This window comes from Nerophis ophidion, linkage group LG08 (genome assembly GCF_033978795.1).
Source record: "Nerophis ophidion isolate RoL-2023_Sa linkage group LG08, RoL_Noph_v1.0, whole genome shotgun sequence".
Lineage (NCBI taxonomy): Eukaryota > Metazoa > Chordata > Actinopteri > Syngnathiformes > Syngnathidae > Nerophis > Nerophis ophidion.
This window is the reverse complement of record NC_084618.1, coordinates 64419737-64441983: the sequence shown is the minus strand read 5'-3', so window position 1 is coordinate 64441983 and position 22247 is coordinate 64419737. Positions and strand designations below refer to the sequence as shown.

The 22247-nt window shown below is 38.1% G+C and overlaps 1 protein-coding gene across 1 annotated transcript in view; it reads left to right on the top strand.

The window, feature by feature from the left end:
• Window positions 1-22247, top strand: part of mybpc2b (myosin binding protein Cb) — a 69855-nt gene that overhangs the window by 31563 nt on the left and 16045 nt on the right. The window contains 11 exon segments of the mRNA XM_061909341.1: window positions 8407-8524; window positions 8593-8641; window positions 8714-8773; window positions 12694-12857; window positions 12946-13078; window positions 18538-18662; window positions 18731-18775; window positions 18778-18835; window positions 21609-21778; window positions 21860-22025; window positions 22099-22205. Coding sequence (XP_061765325.1) covers window positions 8407-8524; window positions 8593-8641; window positions 8714-8773; window positions 12694-12857; window positions 12946-13078; window positions 18538-18662; window positions 18731-18775; window positions 18778-18835; window positions 21609-21778; window positions 21860-22025; window positions 22099-22205 — 1195 coding nt within the window.

Genomic DNA, 22247 nt, shown 5'->3' with positions numbered 1-22247 from the left:
CAGAACATCGACGATAAAGTTTGCAACTTTTGGTTGCTAATAAAAAAGCCTTGCCTTTACTGGAAGTAGCAGACGATGTGTGTGTGACGTTACGGGTTGTAGGGCTCCTCACATCCTCACATTGTTTATGATCATGGCCATCAGCAGCAAAAGCGATTCGGACCGAGAAAGCAACAATTTCCCCATTAATTTAAGCGAGGATTAAAGATTCGTGGATGAGGAAAGTTAGAGTGAAGCACTAGGAAAAAAAGAAAAAAAGGCGACTGCAGTGGGACGATTCAGATGTTATTAAACACATTTACTAGGATAATTCTGGAAAATCCCTTATCTGCTTATTGTGTTACTAGTGTTTTAGTGAGATTCAATAGTCATACCTGAAAGTCAGAGGGGTGTGGTGACCACAAGTGTCTCTGATGGAAGCCATGAAGGAGCCAAGAAAGTCGCAGCTGCCTCTTTGACAACTGCAGGAGGAACGACACAAGCTCCGCTCATGTTTACGGTAAGAGCCGACTTATTACCACAATTTAATCATCGAAACCTCCCGGTTGACATGTGGTAGGGAAACATGTTCGCTTGAACGCTCTGTTTCATATCAAACAACAAACAAGGAAACACCGGCTGTGTTTTGGTTGCTAAAGGCAGCTGCAATCCTCCGCTTTCCACCAACAGCATTCTTCTTTATAGTCTCCATTATTAATTGAACAAATTGCAAAAGATTCAGCAACACAGATTTCCAAAATACTGTGTAATTACGCGATTAAAGCAGACGACTTTTAGCCGTGAGTGGTGCTGGGATAAAATGTCCGCTCCAACCAATAACGTCACAAGCACGCGTCATCATTCCGCGAAGTTTTCAACAGGACACATCGCGGGAAATTAAAAATTGCAATTTAGTCAACTAAACCGGCCGTATTGGCATGTGTTGCAATGTTGATATTTCATCATTGATATATAAACTATCAGACTGCGTGGTGGGTAATAGTGGGTTTCAGTAGGCCTTTAATTTGAGATACAAGTGTTTTGAGTGAAGAGCTCCGACACAGAAACTTACGATTGTACGTTGAGGTACTACTGTGTAATAAAAGTATCTCTTGGCGCTAGGCAAAGGCACTCTCAGTTTCTGCCCTGCTTGCCGTTTTCCTGTCCCGTCTTGTTTAACTTTCTTGGAGCCTCCTTTTGCACCGCTCTACGAATCTAAACAATGGAATTGATCAACTGCCCTCTCAACAAAAGTGACAAGATCTCGGAATGGGGTAACCTGCCCGTCCTGACGGAACAGTCGTTCATGGACGCGTGCATGGCGGTGTATCGACAAATTGGAAGATGTCAAATCTGCCACAACTGATGCGGGCAAAACATGGACACTCAGACTTTTGGGATTTTGTAATCAATCACAAACTGAACAACATCTTGGAGACACCGTCTGACCTGCATGGCGAAGTATGATGAATTTGATGACCAGAAATGGACAATTAGAGTGAAAAGTAAAAATGTATTTTTGCTCGCTCAAACACAAACATTCTAAGCTGGATTGTTTTCACATACTGCAAGCAACCTGGCAAGGTCCACCTTTTTCCTACCTTTCACAGTGGTGACCCAGCAGCGTTCCTGTTCTGTCACCCTGTACAGCGTGCGTCTGGTCTTGAATGGGTTTGTGCTGAAAATGTAAATGTGTTGTTATTTTTAAGTGCAATGACAATGAAGTGCCATCCTATCCTAAAATCGTAGCACCTGGGTTTTCATCACTGTCACTGAGGCGTGGGCGCTCAAGCGGCAAAATAATTTGTTGCATGCAATATTTCATACAATCATCAGGACACTTTTCCAAACCTGGGTGGAATCTTGGTTGGAAAAGTGGGGTGTACAAAAACGGAGGTCAATTTTATTTGGTATTTAACATTCAAAACCCGTAGGATTCCTTTACACGGAGCAGTGAAAGTAGCAATCAAAATGTTAAAAAAAAATCGCAAATATCATCAAATTTCAATCATATAAGACCATTCCTCACTTCCAGGATGGCTAAAGTCTATATGCACGCCATGATATTCTCACATATAAATTATTGTTTCACAACTTGGACACACACAACAGAAGCTGTACTAAAATCCCATCAAAGTGAAGTGAATTATATTTATATAGCGCTTTTCTCAAGTGACTCAAAGCGCTTTACATAGTGAAACCCAATATCTAAGTTACATTTAAACCAGTGTGGGTGGCACTGGGAGCAGGTGGGTAAAGTGTCTTGCCCAAGGACACAACGGCAGTGACTAGGATGGCAGAAGCGGGAATCGAACCTGCAACCCTCAAGTTGCTGGCACGGCCACTCTACCAACCGAGCTATACCGCCCCAAATGTCTCTTCAAAAGGACAGTCAAAATCCTTGACAGGATTTTACTTCTCCAATTGTATTGTTCTAAAAAAAACTTAACATTCTTGATCTGGATAGCTACCAGATCTTTATGGATGCTTGTCTCAAACTTTAAAGTTTTAAATGTGCCTGCACCTCTACCATTAGATAAATACATTCAGAGGAGAACCAGTGAAAGACGGAGAAACTAGGGCCTTGTCCAGAGGTGATTGCAATACGCCAAGATGTAGGACAAAATTCGGTCATTGATTGATCAATCGATCAAAATGTATTTATATAGCCCTAAATTCCAAGTGTCTCAAAGGGCTGCACAAGCCACGACGACATCCTCTGTTCAGATTCCACATAAGGGCAAGGAAAAACCCACAACCCAGTGGGATGTCATTGAGAATGACTATGAGAAACCTTGGAGAGGACTGCAGTAGTGGGTAACACCCCCTCCTTTAGGGGAGACCGGATCCAATGGATGTCAAGTCAAACTCAAATACAGAGTGGGCCAAAATTTAAAATTGAACAAAGCCCCGGGCCAAGATTGAACAAATGAACCTTTTAAGAGGGATCCCAAAAAGTTTTGCATTGAATATTGAACACGCAAGTCTTATACTATACTATAACTTTATAGTGACATGCAAAGTCAAGTTTCAAATTATCCATCCAGCCATCCATTCTCTACCGCTTGTCCCTTCTGGGGTCGCTGCAGCCTATCTCAGCTGCATTCCGGCGGGAGGCAGCGTACACCCTGGACAAGTCGCCACCTCATCACAGGGCCAACACAGATAGAGAGACAACATGCACACTAGGGCCAATTTAGTGTTTCCAATCAACCTATCAATAATGATTTAAAAATATCAATGGCATATCAAATAAAGTTTAAATAAAAATTGGAGGGGGGGCGCAGGTTTGGTGGTAGCGGGGGTGTATATTATAGCATCCCGGAAGAGTTAGTGCTGCAAGGGGTTCTGGGTATTACGTGTGTTACGGTGCAGAGGTTCTCCCGAAACGTGTTCGTCATTCTTGTTTGGTGTGGCTTCAAAGTGTGGCGCATATTTGTAACAGTGTTAAAGTCGTTTATACGGCCACCCCCAGTGCGACCTGTATGGCTGTTGACCAATTATGCCTTGCATTCATTCGTGTGTGTTAAAGCCGCAGATTTCATGTGACTGGGCCGGCACATTGTTTCTATGGCGGAAAAGCGGATGTGACAACAGGTTGTAGAGAACGATAAAGGCAGTGCCTTCGAGGCACGCCCCCAATATTGTTGTCCAAGTGGAAATCGGGAGAAATTCGGAAGAATTCTCGCGCCGGGAGATTTACGGGAGGGGCAGTGAAATTTGGGAGGGTTGGCAAATGCGTTGTTACAGCGGCACCGCCCCTGTATAATACCGGCGGGCCAGCTCTAATCTTAATTTGATATTACCTCAAGGGCCAAATGAAATCACATGGCGGGCCAAATTTGACCCACGGGCCAGAGTTTGACACCCATGGTCTAGCATAACATTGTGAAAGTCCATTATTTCAATCAAGCTGATTGATTGACTCTTTTATTACTAGATTGCACAGTACAGTACATATTCCGTACAATTACCCACTAAATGGAACACCCGAATAAGTTTTTCAGCTTGTTTAAGTCGGGGTCCATGTTGAGCAATTCATGGTCACCTCTGGAAGTGGAACGCAATCCTGGAAAGGGTTGCCCACCCACATTAGAGACTGTGATAACTATCCACTTTTAGAAAAAAAAACTTCAACACTGGCTAAAAATAAATCAGACATGCACCCATTAAACCATTAAACACGGTTTCCAGACTCCAGCATGTTCCAGTGGGCTTCTGGCCAGCGTATTTGAAGCTGTGAGTGAATTGTCTGTCCTGGTCTATTGTCTTGTAATTGTGTATCGCAACTGCTTGTCTTGTCTATTTTATGATGTCTTATTTATTTGGTTTTATGATGTCTCATTTAATTGGTTCTTATTTCTGTCATCGTGGTTTTAAAATCTTATGTGTCTCACTGTTGTTTTAGAAACCTGCTTAAAAAGAGCATTTATGCTCTGACTGGCGCATTTACACTGCACTGCAAAAAGTCAGTGTTCAAAAACAAGAAAAAGAATACAAAAATTAGGGGTATTTTACTTGAACTAAGCAAAATTATCTGCAAATAGAACAAGAACATTTGGCTTGTCGAAACTTTCCAAAACAAGTGAATTTAGCTAACCTCAATGAACCCCAAAATACCTTAAAATAAGTATATTCTCACTAATAACAAGTGCACTTTTCTTGATGGAAAAAAAATTAGACCTTTTTCCACAATATAATGAAAAATATTCTTAAACTAAGTAAATGCCATTGTCTTGACATGATGATATGCGCTCATTATTACACTTCTTGAAACCAGCAAACCTACACTAAAAGATAGTTTATTGTTCTTAATGGAAAGGCATCAAGGCAACCGCTTGTTACTTTCGGGGTCTCCTAGCCTCTCAGGCAAATCATATTGTCTAAACATGCATTTTCCCATCCATAACACGACATCATTGTGCCAAGTGTGTACTCTTTCACTCAATTAAATACATATATATATATATATATATATATATATATATATATATATATATATATATATATATATATATATATATATATATATATATATATATATATATATATATATATATATACACAGCCCGGCCCCCAGACAATTTTTTTTACTGTCATTTTGAAGAATTTATATGAATGTGCATTAACAAAATAGTTCAAAATAGTATGAAATGTCATGTTAAATTTTTAAATATTAACTGTCCGCGTTTACTGTACCGTGCCAACTGTGCTACCATATGAGTATGTGTTTTTTATTTCTATAAATGAAATTTATAGAAAAAAAATTTGGGGGCTGTCATCTGTTTTAATTATGAGACACAATTGGGTCAAAAACGTGATTTTGTTGTTCATGCTTAAAATAAGAAATTATTACTTTGAAAAAGTAGGTTTATACTTGTGAGTGTTGATGCCCGAGCTTTGCATCAGTTGAAATTCTAGTTTCAAGCATGTTTTACTTAATATAGGTCATAAAATCTCATCAACAAGCTGTAATATCCTACTGAGATCATTTGGGACCAAAAAACTTAAAACAAGTAAAACACTAACATAAAATCTGCTTAGTGAGAAGAATTATCTTATCAGACAGAAAATAAGCAAATATCATCTTTATGTGAGATATTAATCTTACTTAGATTTCAGTTTTTGCAGTGTGTTTATTCAAGTGTTGATTAATTAGATTAGACATTTAGACAAACTTTAATGATCCACAAGGGAAATTGTTCCACACAGTAGCTCAGTTAAAAAGGATGGAAAGTTTAAGGACGGAAAGGATAATGCAGGTTTAAAGTAGACCAAAAATATACCGTAGTAGCTATATCAAATATATCATATATGTAATTCACTGCTAAAACTGAAATCTAAGTAGGATTTTAATATCTCAAATAAAGGTAATATATGCTTATTTTCTGTCTGATAAGATCATTCTTCTCACTAAGCAGATTTTATGTCAGAGTGTTTTACTTGTTTTAAGGGTTTTGGTCCGAAATTATCTCAGTAAGATATTACAGCTTGTTGCTGAGATGGTATGACCAATATTGAGTAAAACATGCTTGAAACTAGAATATCAACTGATACAAAGCGGTGTCATCAACACTCACAAGTATAAAACTAATGTTTTAAAGTAATAATTTCTTACTTCAACAAGCATGAAAAAAAAAATTGTGATGCCGAGCGCATATCATTATGTCAAGATAATGGCCCTAACATTTGCTTAATTTAAGAATATATTTCAACATATTGAGCAAAAAGGTCTCTACCAAGAAAAGTGCACTTGTTATTAGTGAAAATATACTTATTTTAAGGGTTTTTTGGATTCATTGAGTTTTGCTAATTTTACTCGATTTGGAAAGTGTTCACAAGCCGAATTTTCTTGTTCTACTGGCAGATAATTTTGCTTAGTTCACATAAAATACCCCTAGTTTTTGTATTTTTGTATTCTTGTTTTTGAACACTGACTTTTTGCAGTGTATATACAGTATATGATATATACTGATATATTATCATATTATACAATACATACAATATATAAAAAATTACCATGTACGATATTACAGTATATGTAACAGCTGCAATATAAAATACAAACCCTGTTTCCATATGAGTTGGGAAATTGTGTTAGATGTAAATATAAACGGAATACAATGATTTGCAAATCATTTTCAACCCATATTCAATTGAATGCACTACAAAGACAATATATTTGATGTTCAAACTCATAGAATTTTTTATTTTTTTGCAAATAACAATTAACTTAGAATTTCATAGCTGCAACATGTGCCAAAGTAGTTGGGAAAGGGCATGTTGACCACTGTGTTACATCACCTTTTCTTTTAACAACACTCAATAAACATTTGGAAACTGAGGAAAATAATTGTTGAAACTTTGAAAGTGGAATTCTTTCCCATTCTTGTTTTATGTAGAGATTCAGTCGTTCAACAGTCCGGGGTCTCCGCTGTCGTATTTTACGCTTCATAACGCGCCACACATTTTCGATGGGAGACAGGTCTGAACTGCAGGCGGGCCAGGAAATTACCCGCACTCTTTTTTTCACAAAGCCATGCTGTTGTAACATGTGCTAAATGTGGCTTGGCATTGTCTTGCTGAAATAAGCAGGGGCGTCCATGAAAAAGACGGCGCTTAGATGGCAGCATATGTTGTTCCAAAACCTGTATGTACCTTTCAGCATTAATGGTGCCTTCACAGATGTGTAAGTTACCCATGCCTTGGGCACTAGCACCCCCATACCATCACAGATGCTGGCTTTTGAACTTTTTGCGTCGATAACAGTCTCAATGGTTCGCTTCCCCTTTGGTCCGGATGACACAATGTCGAATATTTCCAAAAACAATTTGAAATGTGGACTCATCAGACCACAGAACACTTTTCCACTTTGCATCAGTCCATCTTAGATGATCTCAGGCCAGATAAACCGGTAGCGTTTCTGGATGTTGTTGATGAATGGCTTTCGATTTGCATAGTAGAGATTTAACTTGCACTTCTAGATGTAGTGACAAACTGTAATTAGTGACAGTGGTTTTCTGATGTGTTCCTGAGCACATGTGGTGATATCCTTTAGAGATTGATGTCGGTTTTTGATACAGTGCCGTCTGTGGGATCGAAGGTCACGGTCATTCAATGTTGGTTTCCGGCCATGCCGCTTACGTGGAGTGATTTCTCCAGATTCTCTGAACCTTTTGATGATATTATGGACCGTAGATGTTGAAATCCCTAAATTTCTTGCAATTGCACTTTGAGAAACGTTGTTGTTAAACTGTTTGACTATTTGCTCACACAGTTGTGGACAAAGGGGTGTACCTCGCCCCATCCTTTCTTGTGAAAGACTGAGCATTTTTTGAAAAGCTGTTTTCATACCCAATCATGGCACCCACCTGTTCCCAATTAGCCTGCACACCTGTGGGATGTTCCAAATAAGTGTTTGATGAGCATTCCTCAACTATATCAGTATTTATTGCCACCTTTCCCAACTTCTTTGTCACGTATTGCTGGCATCAAATTCTAAAGATAATGATTATTTGCAAAAAATAAAATGTATCAGTTTGAACATCAAATATGTTGTCTTTGTAGCATATTCAACTGAATATGGGTTGAAAATGATTTGCAAATCATTGTATTCCGTTTATATTTACATCTAACACAATTTCCCAACTTATTTTTGTAGAGAGTAAATCAAGCAGAAAATAGACATTATAAACAAAGAGAGGTAGCTAACATAGAAGCGGTCAGGTAATAGACAGATATCAGCTATTGCTGAATGGCGAGTGATGAGAGTTCTTGAATCGAATGTGCAGTGTCCCTATGAGATGAAATGAAAATAAATCAAAATCTTTGAACAATAATTTATAATGTTGATTTATATGAACATTCGGTCTTGTTTGGGCTATCCTTTAAAATGCATCCACATCTTATGCCTCCCCTAAAAAAAAGATCTACACGTACGAAATGAAGATCATCAAAGTGGTCCCTGGCGACGCGGGCGGCTACAGGTGCGAGGTGACGGCCAAAGACAAATGTGACAGCTCCACCTTCGAGGTCTCCGTGGAGGGTAAGTGAAAGCGGATACGGGCTGCAGTCGCCCCTAATTTGCCATCTCTGCAACTTCTCCCATTTCAGCCTCACAGCAAGAGGAGAAGGCGGACATTTTGTCTGCGTTTAAGAGAGCGTAAGTGCGTGTTCCTAAGTGACAGCGTGCAAATGCTTGACGCTCATTGCATTTATGCTTCCATCCACACAGGGACGCGGGAGAGGATGACGGCGATCTGGACTTCAGCGCTCTTCTCAAAGCAGCTAAAAAGTGAGAACACTACCAGGCACCGACTCGCATTAAGATAGACGCTCTCCTGACTTGCAAACCACATGTGAAAGCAGTACAGTTAGAAATTGGCTAAGGGTGTCTCCATTTTGCGGAAAATGCAGAAATTACTAAATCAAAATTCACTAAGAACGATTTACTTAGCTCTTTTATTGCTGCATTTACAGTATTTTGCTGAAGTTTTGGGGCACACATACAGGGACACTATTGAACCACTATTTAAGCTCCAGAAAAAGGCAATTGGAATTCTAAATGATGCCCCATATAGAGCTCATACCAATCAGCTGTTCATAGTGAGTCATTTTCTTAAACTACATGATATAATCCAATACAGTTGCCTTCAAGTTATGTTTATGGCCTCACAAAGGGCTCAACCTGCAAATATACAGAGTCTGCTTTCACTAAGAGATGGTCCACATGAACTCAGGGGTGTCCTGAAATTCAATCAATCAATCAATGTTTATTTATATAGCCCTAAATCACAAATGTCTCAAAAGACTGTACAAACAACTACGACTACGACATCCTCGGAAGAACCCACATAAGGGCAAGGAAAACTCACACCCAGTAGGCAAGGTGAATTCACACCCAGTGGGACGCCAGTGACAATGATGACTATGAGAACCTTGGAGAGGACCTCAAATGAGGGGGGGACAGAGGAGAAAAAGAAAAGAAGCGGCAGATCAATTGGTCTAAAAAGGAGGTCTATTTAAAGGCTAGAGTATACAGATGAGTTTTAAGGTAAGACTTGAATGCTTCTACTGAGGTAGCATCTCGAACTGTTACCGGGAGGGCATTCCAGAGTACTGGAGCCCGAACGGAAAACGCTCTATAGCCCGCAGACTTTTTTTGGGCTTTAGGAATCACTAATAAGCCGGAGTCTTTTGAACGCAGATTTCTTGCCGGGACATATGGTACAATACAATTGGCAAGATAGGATGGAGCTAGGCCGTGTAGTATTTTTTACGTAAGTAGTAAAACCTTAAAGTCACATCTTAAGTGCACTGGAAGCCAGTGCAGGTGAGCCAGTACAGGCGTAATATGATCAAACTTTCTTGTTCTTGTCAAAAGTCTAGCAGCCGCATTTTGTACCAACTGTAATCATAAAACATAACATGGTAAATTCCACATTCAAAGCTCAAACGTTATCTATAGTAGGGGGGTGAAACTGTGGGACAATGTGAGCGGAGAAATTAAGGTGTCTTCTAGCCTAAGAGTGTTCAACCTTGCAGTAAAAATTGTGTTGTTGGGAAACTATCAAAAACATGACTAGTTCTTTGGACTATCTTAACTGTGGGACACAGGTGCAAAATAACTCACTTTGGAATAAGGGACATAACACACCAGACAAGGCTTCAGAAGACAAAAGATACCCAGGCAAGATGGAGCTAATCTCATGGTCGCGCAATGCTATTGACAAAAAAAACAACTTGTCATTATTATCCATTATCATATGTTATACTTGTTCTGAAATGGTCATGTATCCATCAAATATGCTGTTGAAACGTGGACTATATAACCAACATATATAACCAGCCTATAAGTTTATTGTAAATTAGGATCGGGACAAGGATAAGCATTCTTGCTTTTTTCCCGTATCCCTTGTCGATGGGTGCCGTTGCATGTCTGTCAAGTGGTAAATGGTAAATGGGTTATACTTGTATATCGCTTTTCTAAATTTTTAAAGAACTCAAAGAGCTTTGACACACTATTTCCACATGCACGCAATTACAAAGAGTGATGTAGTGTTGCTATATATGAGCACTGAGCGCCGGGACGGAGAGGCTTCACGGTGTCTTGCCTGGGTGAGCAGGTGTCGGACACCTGAGTCTCCTTGGACATATCCTCGCTCATCCATGTGGACTGGACACTGGCCGAGAGTTGGTTGGCGGTCGAGAGTGGAGTCGGCTGTCTTGGTTGCTTTGTTGGGTCTGCTCCTGTCTTTGGCCATGCTCCCTCCACCCCAGTGGACGATGGCGTGGAACACCGCAGAGGCCACCACAGTGTAGATGTTTCTTTTACTTTTTATTCATAGCTGTATGTAGAAGTAGCTGGTTCTCTTGGTTGCTTTGTTGGGTCTGCTCCTGTCTCTGGCCATGCTCCCTCCACCCCAGCTGACGATGGCGTGGAACACCGCGGAGGCCACCACAGTGTAGATGTTTCTTTTACTTTTTATTCATAGCTGTATGTAGAAGTGGCTGGTTGTATCCGCTGCTTTAATGTCTTTCATGTCCTTTGTCTTCTTTGATGTTTGATGTTGCCCTCTTACACACATGTGAGAGGGATGTGTACTATGGCTATGAGTTGTTGTTTTTTTTCCCTTGGCCTCAGTCTGGACCCCCTCTCCAGGGCTCAGGCTTAGAGCGATTTTTTTATTTTATTTTATTTTATTTACTTGTATCTCACCTTTTTTGTAAGGGGCACTGGAAGCCTGCAGACCCGTCAGCGATCCTGTTCTGTCTCCCTGTAATGTTTGTCTGATCTTGAATGGGATTGTGCTGAACATTTTAATTTTCCTGAAGGAACTCTCCTGAAGGAACAAATAAAGTACTATCTAATCCAGGGGTCACCAACCTTTTTGAAACCAAGAACTACTTCTTGGGTACTGATTAATGCGAAGGGCTACCAGTTTGATACACTCTTAAATAAATTGCCAGGAGTAGCCAATTTGCTCAATTTAACTCTAATAAATAAATGTATATACATATATATATATATATATTAAAAAAAGGGTATTTCTGTTTGTCATTCCGTCGTACATTTTTTGTCTTTTACGGCAGGTTTTTTGTAGAGAATAAATGATGAAAAAAACCCACTTAATTGAACGTTTTAAAAGAAAAGAAAACACGAAAAAAATGAAAATTTAATTTTGAAACATAGTTTATCTTCAATTTCGACTCTTTAAAATTCAAAATTCAACCGAAAAAAAGAAGAGAAAAACTGGCTAATTCGAATCTTTTTGAAAAAAATTTAAAAAATAATTTCTGGAACATCATTGGTCATTTTTCCTGATTAAGATTAATTTTAACATTTTGATGACATGTTTTAAATAGGTTAAAATCCAATCTGCACTTTGTTAGAATATATAACAAATTGGAGCAAGCTATATTTCTAACAAAGACAAATCATTATTTCTTCTACATTTTCCAGAGCAAAAATTTTAAAAGAAATTGAAAATACTTTAAAATAAGATTTAAATTTGATTGTACAGATTTTCGAGATTTTGCCAGAATAATTTTTGGGAAATTTAAGCATACGTTTGAAGAAATATTTCATAAATATTCTTTGGCGAAAAGACCGAAGCTAAAATTAAGAATTAAATTAAAATGTATTTATTATTATTTACAAAAATAAAATAACAATTAAACATTGATTTAAATTGTCAGGAAAGAAGAGGAAGGAATTTAAAAGGTAAAAAGGTATACATGTTTAAAAATCCTATAATAATTTTTAAGGTTGTATTTTTTCTCTAAAATTGTCTTTCTGAAAGTTATAAGAAGCAAAGTAAAAAAATAAATGAATTTATTTAAACATGTGAAGACCAAGTCTTTAAAATATTTACTTGGATTTTCAAATTCTATTTGAGTTTTGTCTCGCTTAGAATTAAAAATGTCGAGCAAAGCGAGACCAGCTTGCTAGTAAAAAAATACAATTTAAAAAATAGAGGCAGCTCACTGGTAAGTGCTGCTATTTGAGCTATTTTTAGAACAGGCCAGCGGGCGACTCATCTGGTCCTTATGGGCGACCTGGTGCCCGTGGGCACCGCGTTGGTGACCCCTGATCTAATCTAATCCATCCATCTAATATATGTCTGTCTGCCGGAATAAATAAAATAATTCATTCAATCATTCACACGCTGTGTAATTGTTTGATAATAATGACATTTTTTCGCACGTTTTTAGGAAGAGGCCTGAAAAGGAGGAGGAGGAGATAGATGTGTGGGAATTGCTAAAGAGTGCCCATCCGAGCGAGTATGAGAAAATCGCTTTCAAATACGGCATCACCGACCTGAGGGGCATGTTGAAGCGTCTGAAAAAGATGAAGGTGGAGCCCAAGCAAAGCGAGGGTAAGTCGGGCGGGCGCGGGGGTGGTAGAGTGTTTTAAAGACGGAGGGCAACCGGAGGAGACACGGTCCACGTCTTTGCTTCTTGCAGCCTTCCTGAAGAGGCTGGAGTCTTGCTACACCGTGGACAAGGGCAAGAGAATCGTCCTCAAGTGTGAGGTGATCGATCCCAACACCCAGGTCAAATGGTTGAAGAACGGCCAAGAGATCAAACCCTCTGCCAAGTAAATGCTTCAAAAACACACACACACACACACACACACATGATCATGTCATGTCATACTTTTTTTTTTTTTTTTTTTTTTTTTTTTGGAACACCCTGTGTGCAGAGCTCCATGCTGGACTCACACCCACGCAAAAATTAGGCTTTAAATTAGTCATAGAGCTCTGATGATAGGCAGTGTTTAAAAAAAAAAAATGCACCGCTAAAATTATCTTCCTCCACAAAGTCATACTTTGGACCGATGCTGCCATCAACACATTTTATTTTTAGGCCACCATAAGAAGCCTCCCAGAGGGCTCACTAAGTCACACTGCCAAGACATCTTATGCCTCATGTGTGCTAATGTAGATGAAATAAGACCTCTAATTTAATGTTTCATGTGAAGGGAAAACATTTGAACACAAATGCATGCTAGACCTGCTGAATGAAAGATGTTACATTTACAGTCGTGGTCAAAAGTTTACATGCACTTGTAAAGAACATAATGTCATGGCTGTCTTGAGTTTCCAATCATTTCTATGACTGTGACAGAGTGTTAGGAGCACATACATGTTGGTCACAAAAAAAAATCATGAAGTTTGGTGCTTCTATGAATTTACTATGGGTCTACTGAAAATGTGACTAAATCTGCTGGGTCAAAAGTGAACATACAGCAATGTTATTATTTGGTTAAATGTCCCTGGGCAAGTTTCACTGCAATAAGGCGCTTTTGGTAACTGTCCACAAGCTTCCGGCAAGCTTCGGCTTGAATTTTTATTGCTGGGTGTTGTGGCCATTCTGACCATGGAACTTTCTTCCATAAGTGTCAGGTCGTGTTGTTGATGAATCCCAAGATGCAGGGATTGTGGCAGGCATTGAATAGGTAAACATGATTTAATCTTCAAAAATAACGAAAAGACCTTAAACCAGGAACCAGTAACGGACAAATTGGAAACAGGAAACAGGAACCAGCAAACAGATACTAGGAAGAAAAAGACGGGAAGCAGTCCACGGCACACAGGAACAACGACAAGTAGTAGCACGACATTGACAGGTATTAGCGACAATAATCCAGCACTAACTGGAGGAGAAAGCAGGTCTGAATAGTGTCTGGCTGATTGACACCAGGTGTGGCCAGGTGCTAATCAGCCACAGCTGACAGGAACTAAAGGCAGGAAACAAAGACAAATGCAGAGGAAAAACTAAGACATAGTCAAACTGTCAGGGACAAGCCTGACAATAAGGTCTTATCTTTGTACATGTGATGTCAGATGAAACTCAAATTTAGCTGTTTGGCCACAATACCCAGCAATATGTTTGGAGGAGAAAAGGTAAGGCTTTTAATCCCAGGAACCCCAAGCCTACCGTCAAGCATAGTGGTGGATCAGCCCGGAGGTTGGGTCTTGGGCATAGTTGGGTGTTCCAACAGGACAGCAACCCCAAACACATGTCAAAAGTGGTAAAGGAATGGCTAAATCAGGCTAGAATTAAGGTTTTAGAATGGCCTTCCCAAAGTCCTGACTTAAACTCCATTGAGAACAGGTGGACAATGCTGAAGAAACAAGTCCATGTCAGAAAACCAAGAAATTTATCATGAATGTTTTTTGTGAATGTATGTGCTCCAATCACTCTATCACAAAACAATAAGAGTTGTAGAAATGATTGGAAACTCAAGACAGCCATGACATTATGTTCTTTACAAGTGTATGTAAACTTTTGACCATGACTGCATATCCATGGTAACAACTTGTTTTTAATGTTTGGCAGTTATATGCATTTTAAAGTGTTTATTCAGTGACGTCCAGCTTCGAAATATTGTTTTCAGTAAGGATAGCACCACTGTGCACAATATGGATATCTAATTTGATTCATTTGAACAATTGGAATTTCAATTGAATGTGGAATTCAATGCACTGCAATTCAGAAAATGTCCTTAGGTTGTGTTTAAAAAAGGGTTTGACCTAAATACTACATTGCTTTACAAATACTATTTGTTATATTTTATTTGATACTGTACTTACACAATTGGCGAAATGCTAACATGTTAAAACTTAGCATGCTAACAGTTGACATGCCAATCCATATCCCTTTTTATCCACAAGTTTTAGTTTTAAACCAACAAAACTGATTAAAATGTAACACTCAGCATGTTAGCAAGATAACTGCAAGTAACAACATCCATGATCCTTTTAAAATTGACTAAAATGCTATCATGCTAATGGAATTTCAATTGAATGTTGAATTCAATGCATTGCAATTCAGAAGTCATACTTATGTCATAATTAATAAAGGTTTTGATTTAAATGCTAAAATACTTTACAAATACTAAAATTAAACACAAAGGGCCTCAATTTTAAGTATTATCCCACCATTTCCTCATTTGAAAGCAACAATAACAATGACTTTTAGTTTTAAACCTACAGAATTGACTAAATTCTAACATTCAGCATACAAGCAAGATGACTATAAGAATAGCCATGCTTTTTACTTTTATACCAACAACACTGGCTAAAATGCTAACAGGATAACACCAAAAAAGTAACAGTATTTCTGACTTTTAAGTTTTATACTGTACTTAAAAATTGGCTAAATGCTAGCATGTTAACGCTTAACATGCTAACAGTTGACATGCCAATTCATATCCCTTATTATCCACAAGCTTTAGTTTTAAACCAACACAAATTGATTAAAATGTAACACTCAACATGTTTGAAAAAATACTACAATTAACCACAGCCATGATCCTTATAAAATTTCCAAAAAGGCATATATATAAAAATCTATGGCTTTTAGTTTTATACCTGCAAAATTGGCTAAAACGTTAACATTTAGCTTGTTGACTGTTAACGTGCTAGTAACAATATCCATGGATTTCACTTTTCTATCTACAAAACTGCCTCAAATGTTAACAGCTAGCATGCTATCAAGATAACTACGAGTAACAATATCCATGATTTTTACTTCTGTACCACAAAACTGGCTAAAATGCTAACAGTTAGCATGATCACAGGGTCAACACCAAAACAAAATCAATATCCATGACTTGTAGTTGTATATAATACTCAAAAAACTGGCTAAGATGGTAGCATGCTAGTTAAGATGCCATAACGATTATTATCCAGGTTTTTAATTTTATACTTAAAAAATTGGCTAAAATGCTAACATTTATTATGTTAACTCTAAATGTACTAGCAAAACGGCACCATGTAATATCAATGACTTTTAGTTTTATACCTAATTAATTGGCTAAGATGCTAACATGCTAAAACTTCCCATGCTAGCAAGTTAGCAAGTAACAATACCCATTGCATGGCTGTTTTTTATATACAACCCCAACCATTAAATTCTCTTAAATCTGGCTAAAATGCTAAAAGTTAGCATGCTGACCGGGTCAACACCAAAAAAGTAACAATATCCATGACTTTTTGTTGTATACAATACTCATAAAACTGTCGAAAATACTAGCGTGCAAGTTTGGATACCATAATGACTAATATTCAGGGTTTTTTTATTTTATACTTATAAAATTAGCTAAAAGATAACATTTAGCATGTTAACAGTTATTGTGCTAACGAGACAGCACAATGTAATATCAATTAATTTTAGTTTTATATCTAATAAAAAAATTGGCTAAGATGTTAACACTTAGCATGCTAACCGCTTACATGCTAGCAAGTTAGCACCAAGTTACAACACCCGTTGCATTGCTGTTTATTTATTAAATTTTTTTCTAGCCCTAACCATTAAATTCTCTTAAAACTGGCTAAAATACTAACAGATAGCATGTTCAGAGGGTCAACACCAAAAAAGAAGCAACATTTATGACTTTTAGTTGTATACGTAACTAATAAACTTGGCTAAAATGCTAGCGTGCTAGTTATGATGCCATAACGTTTAATATACAGGTTTTTAATTTTATACTTAAAAAATTGGCTAAAACGCTAACATTTAGCATGTTAATTGTTAATGTGCTGGCGAGACAGCACTGTGTAATATCAATGACTTTTAGTTTTATACCTAAAAAATGGGTTAAGATGCTAACATCTTAGCATGCTAACAGTTTACATGCTAGCAAGTTAGCACCAAGTGACCATACCCATTGCATGGCTGTTTTTTTTTTTTTTTGTAGTTTTTCTTAAAGGGGAACATTATCACAATTTCTGAAGGGTTAAAACTAATAAAAATCCGTTCCCAGTGGCTTATGTTATTTGTCAAAGTTTTTCTCAAAATTTTACCCATCACGCAATATCCCGAAAAACGGCTTTAAAGTGCCTGATTTTATCCGTCGTTATATCCACCCGTCTATTATCCTGTGATGTCACAGCGTGATCACACAGAAACAAAAATGGCTGATAGCACAGAAAGGTATAGCGATATTAGCTCGGATTCAGACTCGGATTATGCATGTATTGAAATGGATGGTTGGAGTGTGGAGGCAGGTAGCCAAAACGAAATTGAAGAAGAAACTGAAGCTTTTGAGCCATATCACGACAGACAGCGGCGTGGGAGGAAGCGAGGACGAATTTGGCGATCGCCTTCTAAACAACGATTGGTATGTGTTTGTTTGGCATTAAATGTGGGTGGAGGGAAAGGCTGGATGCAAATATAGCTACAAATGAGGCATAATGATGCAATATATATACATACAGCTAGCCTAAATAGCATGTTAACATCCATTAGCTTGCAGTCATGCCGTGACCAAATATATCTGATTAGCACACTCCACATAAGTCAATAACATCAATAAAACTCACCTTTGTCCATTCATGCACAACCTTATAAGTTTGGTGGACAAAATGAGACAGAAAAAGAAGTGGCATAAATCACATCCAGGGGGTTTACCTCACTCGTCTGCGGGAAGAGACTGCCGTCGTCCCTGAATAGCTCGCACTCGGGCAGATTCAGTAGTGGTGTATTTTCCAATATTGCAGATTTCGGTGACTTTATCGTTGGAAACGCATCTGCTTTGAGTGTCGCAGGATATCCACTTTGAGTGTCGCAGGATATCCACACATTCTCGTGTGGATATCAGAAAAATAACAGAGCTGATTTGACTTGGTGCGTGTAAAATGATTGAGAAAATGGCGGATTGCTTCATGTTGTGACGTGACGGGTGAAAGGTCATCGCTCGACAGGCTATCAATTGAAAGGCGTTTAAATCGCCAAATTCACCCTTTTAGAGGTCGGAAATCGGTTAAAAAAACATATGGTCTTTTTTCTGCAACTTTAAGGTATATATTGACGCTTACATAGTCTGGTGATAATGTTCCCCTTTAACCCAGCCATCAAATTCTCTTTAGGCCACAATAAACCTATAGAGCTGCCATAGAGGCCTGGTCCTCCTTATAAAGAACCATTGTAGCATCGATCAATCAAGATTAGTACATCAAATAATGCTCATTGAAAACAAATTTGAAGGCCTTTGATCAGAAGAAGCCAACTTCATCACTGGCTGTTGACATCTAACGTGTCATTTTCAAGGTACGTGATGGAGACAAACGGGAACGTCAGAACGCTCACCATCAACAAGACCAGCCTGGCCGACGACGCCGCGTACGAGTGCGTGGTTGGCGATGACAAATGTTTCACCGAGGTGTTCGTCAAAGGTGCGTCATCTTTTCCCCTTCTGTCTGTTAACCATGCTGACCGGACCAACGTTATATTTGTAACCCAGAGCCTCCTGTGACTATCACCAAGGCTTATGATGACTACCATGTGGTGGTGGAGAGAGAGTGGAGTTTGAAATTGAGGTGTCGGAGGAGGGCGCCCACGTGATGTGGTCAGTATGTACACCCTGCATTTAATCATGCCACATGTGTGCTTCAATCATTTACTTGAATGAAATGACTAAAATACAGTTTATAAATTTGTCGCAATTTGTCAGGTACGGATGTAAACAAACAGGTCTGGCTTCAAGCATAACAAATTGCATTATTTTTTGAAGACCTAATAAACCTCTTTGGATAATATACAATGTTGCAGTTTTTCTAAAAAAAAACATAACATATGTACCTGACTATGATTTATGATTAAAATTTGGCCTTAAAATAGTGGACACAAATTTTGCAATCTTCATAAGGTTGAATTCTTTGTTTTGTTTTTTTAAATATAAAATCTTATCCGTGGAGCAACATTTGGATCAAAATGTATGTACACATGTTTTGATGTTGAATATTTTTATTTATTTAAAATGGAAATAAGGCCCTGTGATGAGGTAGCGACTTGTCCCAGGGTGTGCACCGCCTTCCGCCCAGAGAATGCAGCTGAGATAGGCTCCAGCACCCCCCGTGATCCCAAAAGGGACAAGCGGTAAAAAATGGATGGATGGATGGATTGGTTTTAAAGCAGTCAAACTACGCCTGCTAGCATCCAAAATTCGGCCCACAGAAAGTCCTAAGTTCAAAAAATAAATAAATAAATTTGTATTTTTTTTTTTCATTTTATTTTAAATGGTAAATTGTATGTGGGTTGTACTTGTATAGCACTTTTTCTACCCCTTTTTAAGGAGCCTAAAGCGCTTTGACAGTATTTCCACATTCGCCCATTCACACACACATTCATACACTGATGGCGGGAGCTGCCATGCAAGGTGCTCACCAGGACCCAGGAGCAAGGGTGAAGTGTCTTGCCCAAGGACACAACGGGTGTGACTTGGATGGTAGAAGGTGGGGATTGAACCAGTAACCCTCAGATTGCTGGCACAGCCACTCTACCAACTTCGTCACGCTGTCCCCCTTTTAAATAATATTTCTGTTAATCTGTGTTTTCTAATCTATTTTCTCTCGCTTTTTATTTATATAAATTTATATATATATATATATATATATATATGTATATTATATATATTATATATATATATATGTATAATATATATATATAATATATATATATATAAGTATAAGTATATATATATTATATATATATTATATATATATATAAATATATATACATATATATATATATATATATATATATATATATATACACACACACGCACACACACACACGCATATATATATATACACAATATATATATATATATATATATATATATATATATGTATATATATGTATGTATATATATATATATATATATATATATATATATATATATATCAATCAATCAATCAATCAATCAATGTTTGCTTATATAGCCCTAAATCACTAGTGTCTCAAAGGGCTGCAATATATATATATATATATATATATATATATATATATATATATATATATATATATATATATGATGTATGTGTGGGAAAAATCACAAGACTACTTCATCTCTACAGAACTGTTTCATGAGGGGTTCCCTAAATCGTCAGGAGATTTTAATGGAAGCATTCACATACCAAGATTTATATAGGGCACAGAGTGGGTGGGTACAGGCAGTCGTAGGGGCGTGGTGATTGGCTCATGTGTTACCTGGGAGGTGTTTCTGTCTGTGACGACATGCTGATATAATTTCACTGCGCTTGCTGAGGGATGACAGGTCTGGGTGATATATGATAAACAGTTTCTCTTTTAAGCATAGGTTGCATCTTTTAACTACACTGTTGTAAGGTGTGCTGAATGCAAGAATTTGCCATGTTATTGAATATTCAACATTATTGTCTTTGAAGTTCCAAATATGCTTGCTGAGTTCTGCAGAATTCCGCAGGCTCTGGTTCCTAAAAGAAGCCTTGTGATTATTCCATCTGGCTTTAAACTCTCCTTCGGTTAATCCTACGAACGTGTCGGATGTGTTAATGTCCTTGCGTGTTACCCTTGCTTGGTAAATGACTGATTTTTGTAAGCACCCCCCGTTGAGAGGGCAATCAGGTTTCCTGCGGCAGTTGCAGTCCTTATTGGTTTCGGAGTCGTTCAGTCTGTGGGCAGGCAGTCCTTTTGCAATTGGTTTATTGTGATTTGAAATAATTTGTTGTATGTTATTCATACAGCTGTAGCTCAATTTAATGCTGTTCTTGTTGAATACTTTTCTTAGGGTGTTGCCTTTGTCGATCAGAGTGAGAAACTAGTGGCCAATATTAGTTGAGATGTTTTTGCTGTTTGGTGGGTTGTACCAGATGATGTTGTTTCGTTTTTTGCTCTTTTTTGGTTGTCGGATGTGTTAAAGCATACGTAAATAAAGGTAGCCTAAAAAGCGTGTTAGCATCGATTAACTTGCAGTCATGACCAAATATTATTATTGCTGTATGTATACTTTTGACCCCAGTAGATTTGTTCACATTTTCAGTAGACCCATAATAAATTCATAAAAGAACCAAACTTCATGAATGATTTTTGGGATCAACAAGTATGTGCTCCAATCACTTTATGACAAAAACATAAGAGTTGTAGAAATTATTGGAAACTCAAGACAGCCATGACATTATGTCCTTTACAAATGTATTTAAACTTTTGACCAGGAGTGTATATATTACTTCCACTTTGAAAATATAGTATTTTCTGTTGTAGTCATGTATATATTAACATATGTATTTTTTGCTTACTAGAGGACGTATTTATTCCATGTAATTTTAATTCTATATATCAAATTCCACATTTGCTTGCAGGTTCTTTGAGGATCAGGAAATCCTCAAAGATAACGATTCTGCCAAATTCCGTTTCAAGAAAGACGGAAGGAAGCACACGCTCACCATCCTGGAAGCCACACTTGATGACATCGGCATGTACCACGCTTGGACCAATGGCGGGCATACCAAGGGAGAGCTGGAGGTGGAAGGTACTACCGGGAGTCCATTTCTTTCTTCTTATTGGACACGAACAGGATTGCAGAAATGAACTCGTCTTGTGCGTCGTCCAGAAAAGGAACTGGAGGTGCTGCAGGACATCGCTGATCTGACAGTGAAGGCAACCGACCAGGCTGTGTTCAAGTGCGAGGTGTCGGACGAAAAGGTCACAGGGAAGTGGTTTAAAGATGGCGTGGAGGTGATGCCAAGCGAGCGCATCAAAATGACTCATATCGGAAGGTACACATGAGGGACAGAACATACAGTAACAAATGAAATGCGTACTTGAACAAATGGCTTTAATATGTTTCAGGTTTCATCGTCTGGTCATTGACAACGTAAAGCCGGGAGATGCTGGAGACTACACATTTGTTCCTGATGGATACGCTCTGTCTCTTTCCGCCAAACTCAACTTCTTGGGTGAGAGAGAAATTGCCAAAGTGGCGTGGTTGATCAGCAGCA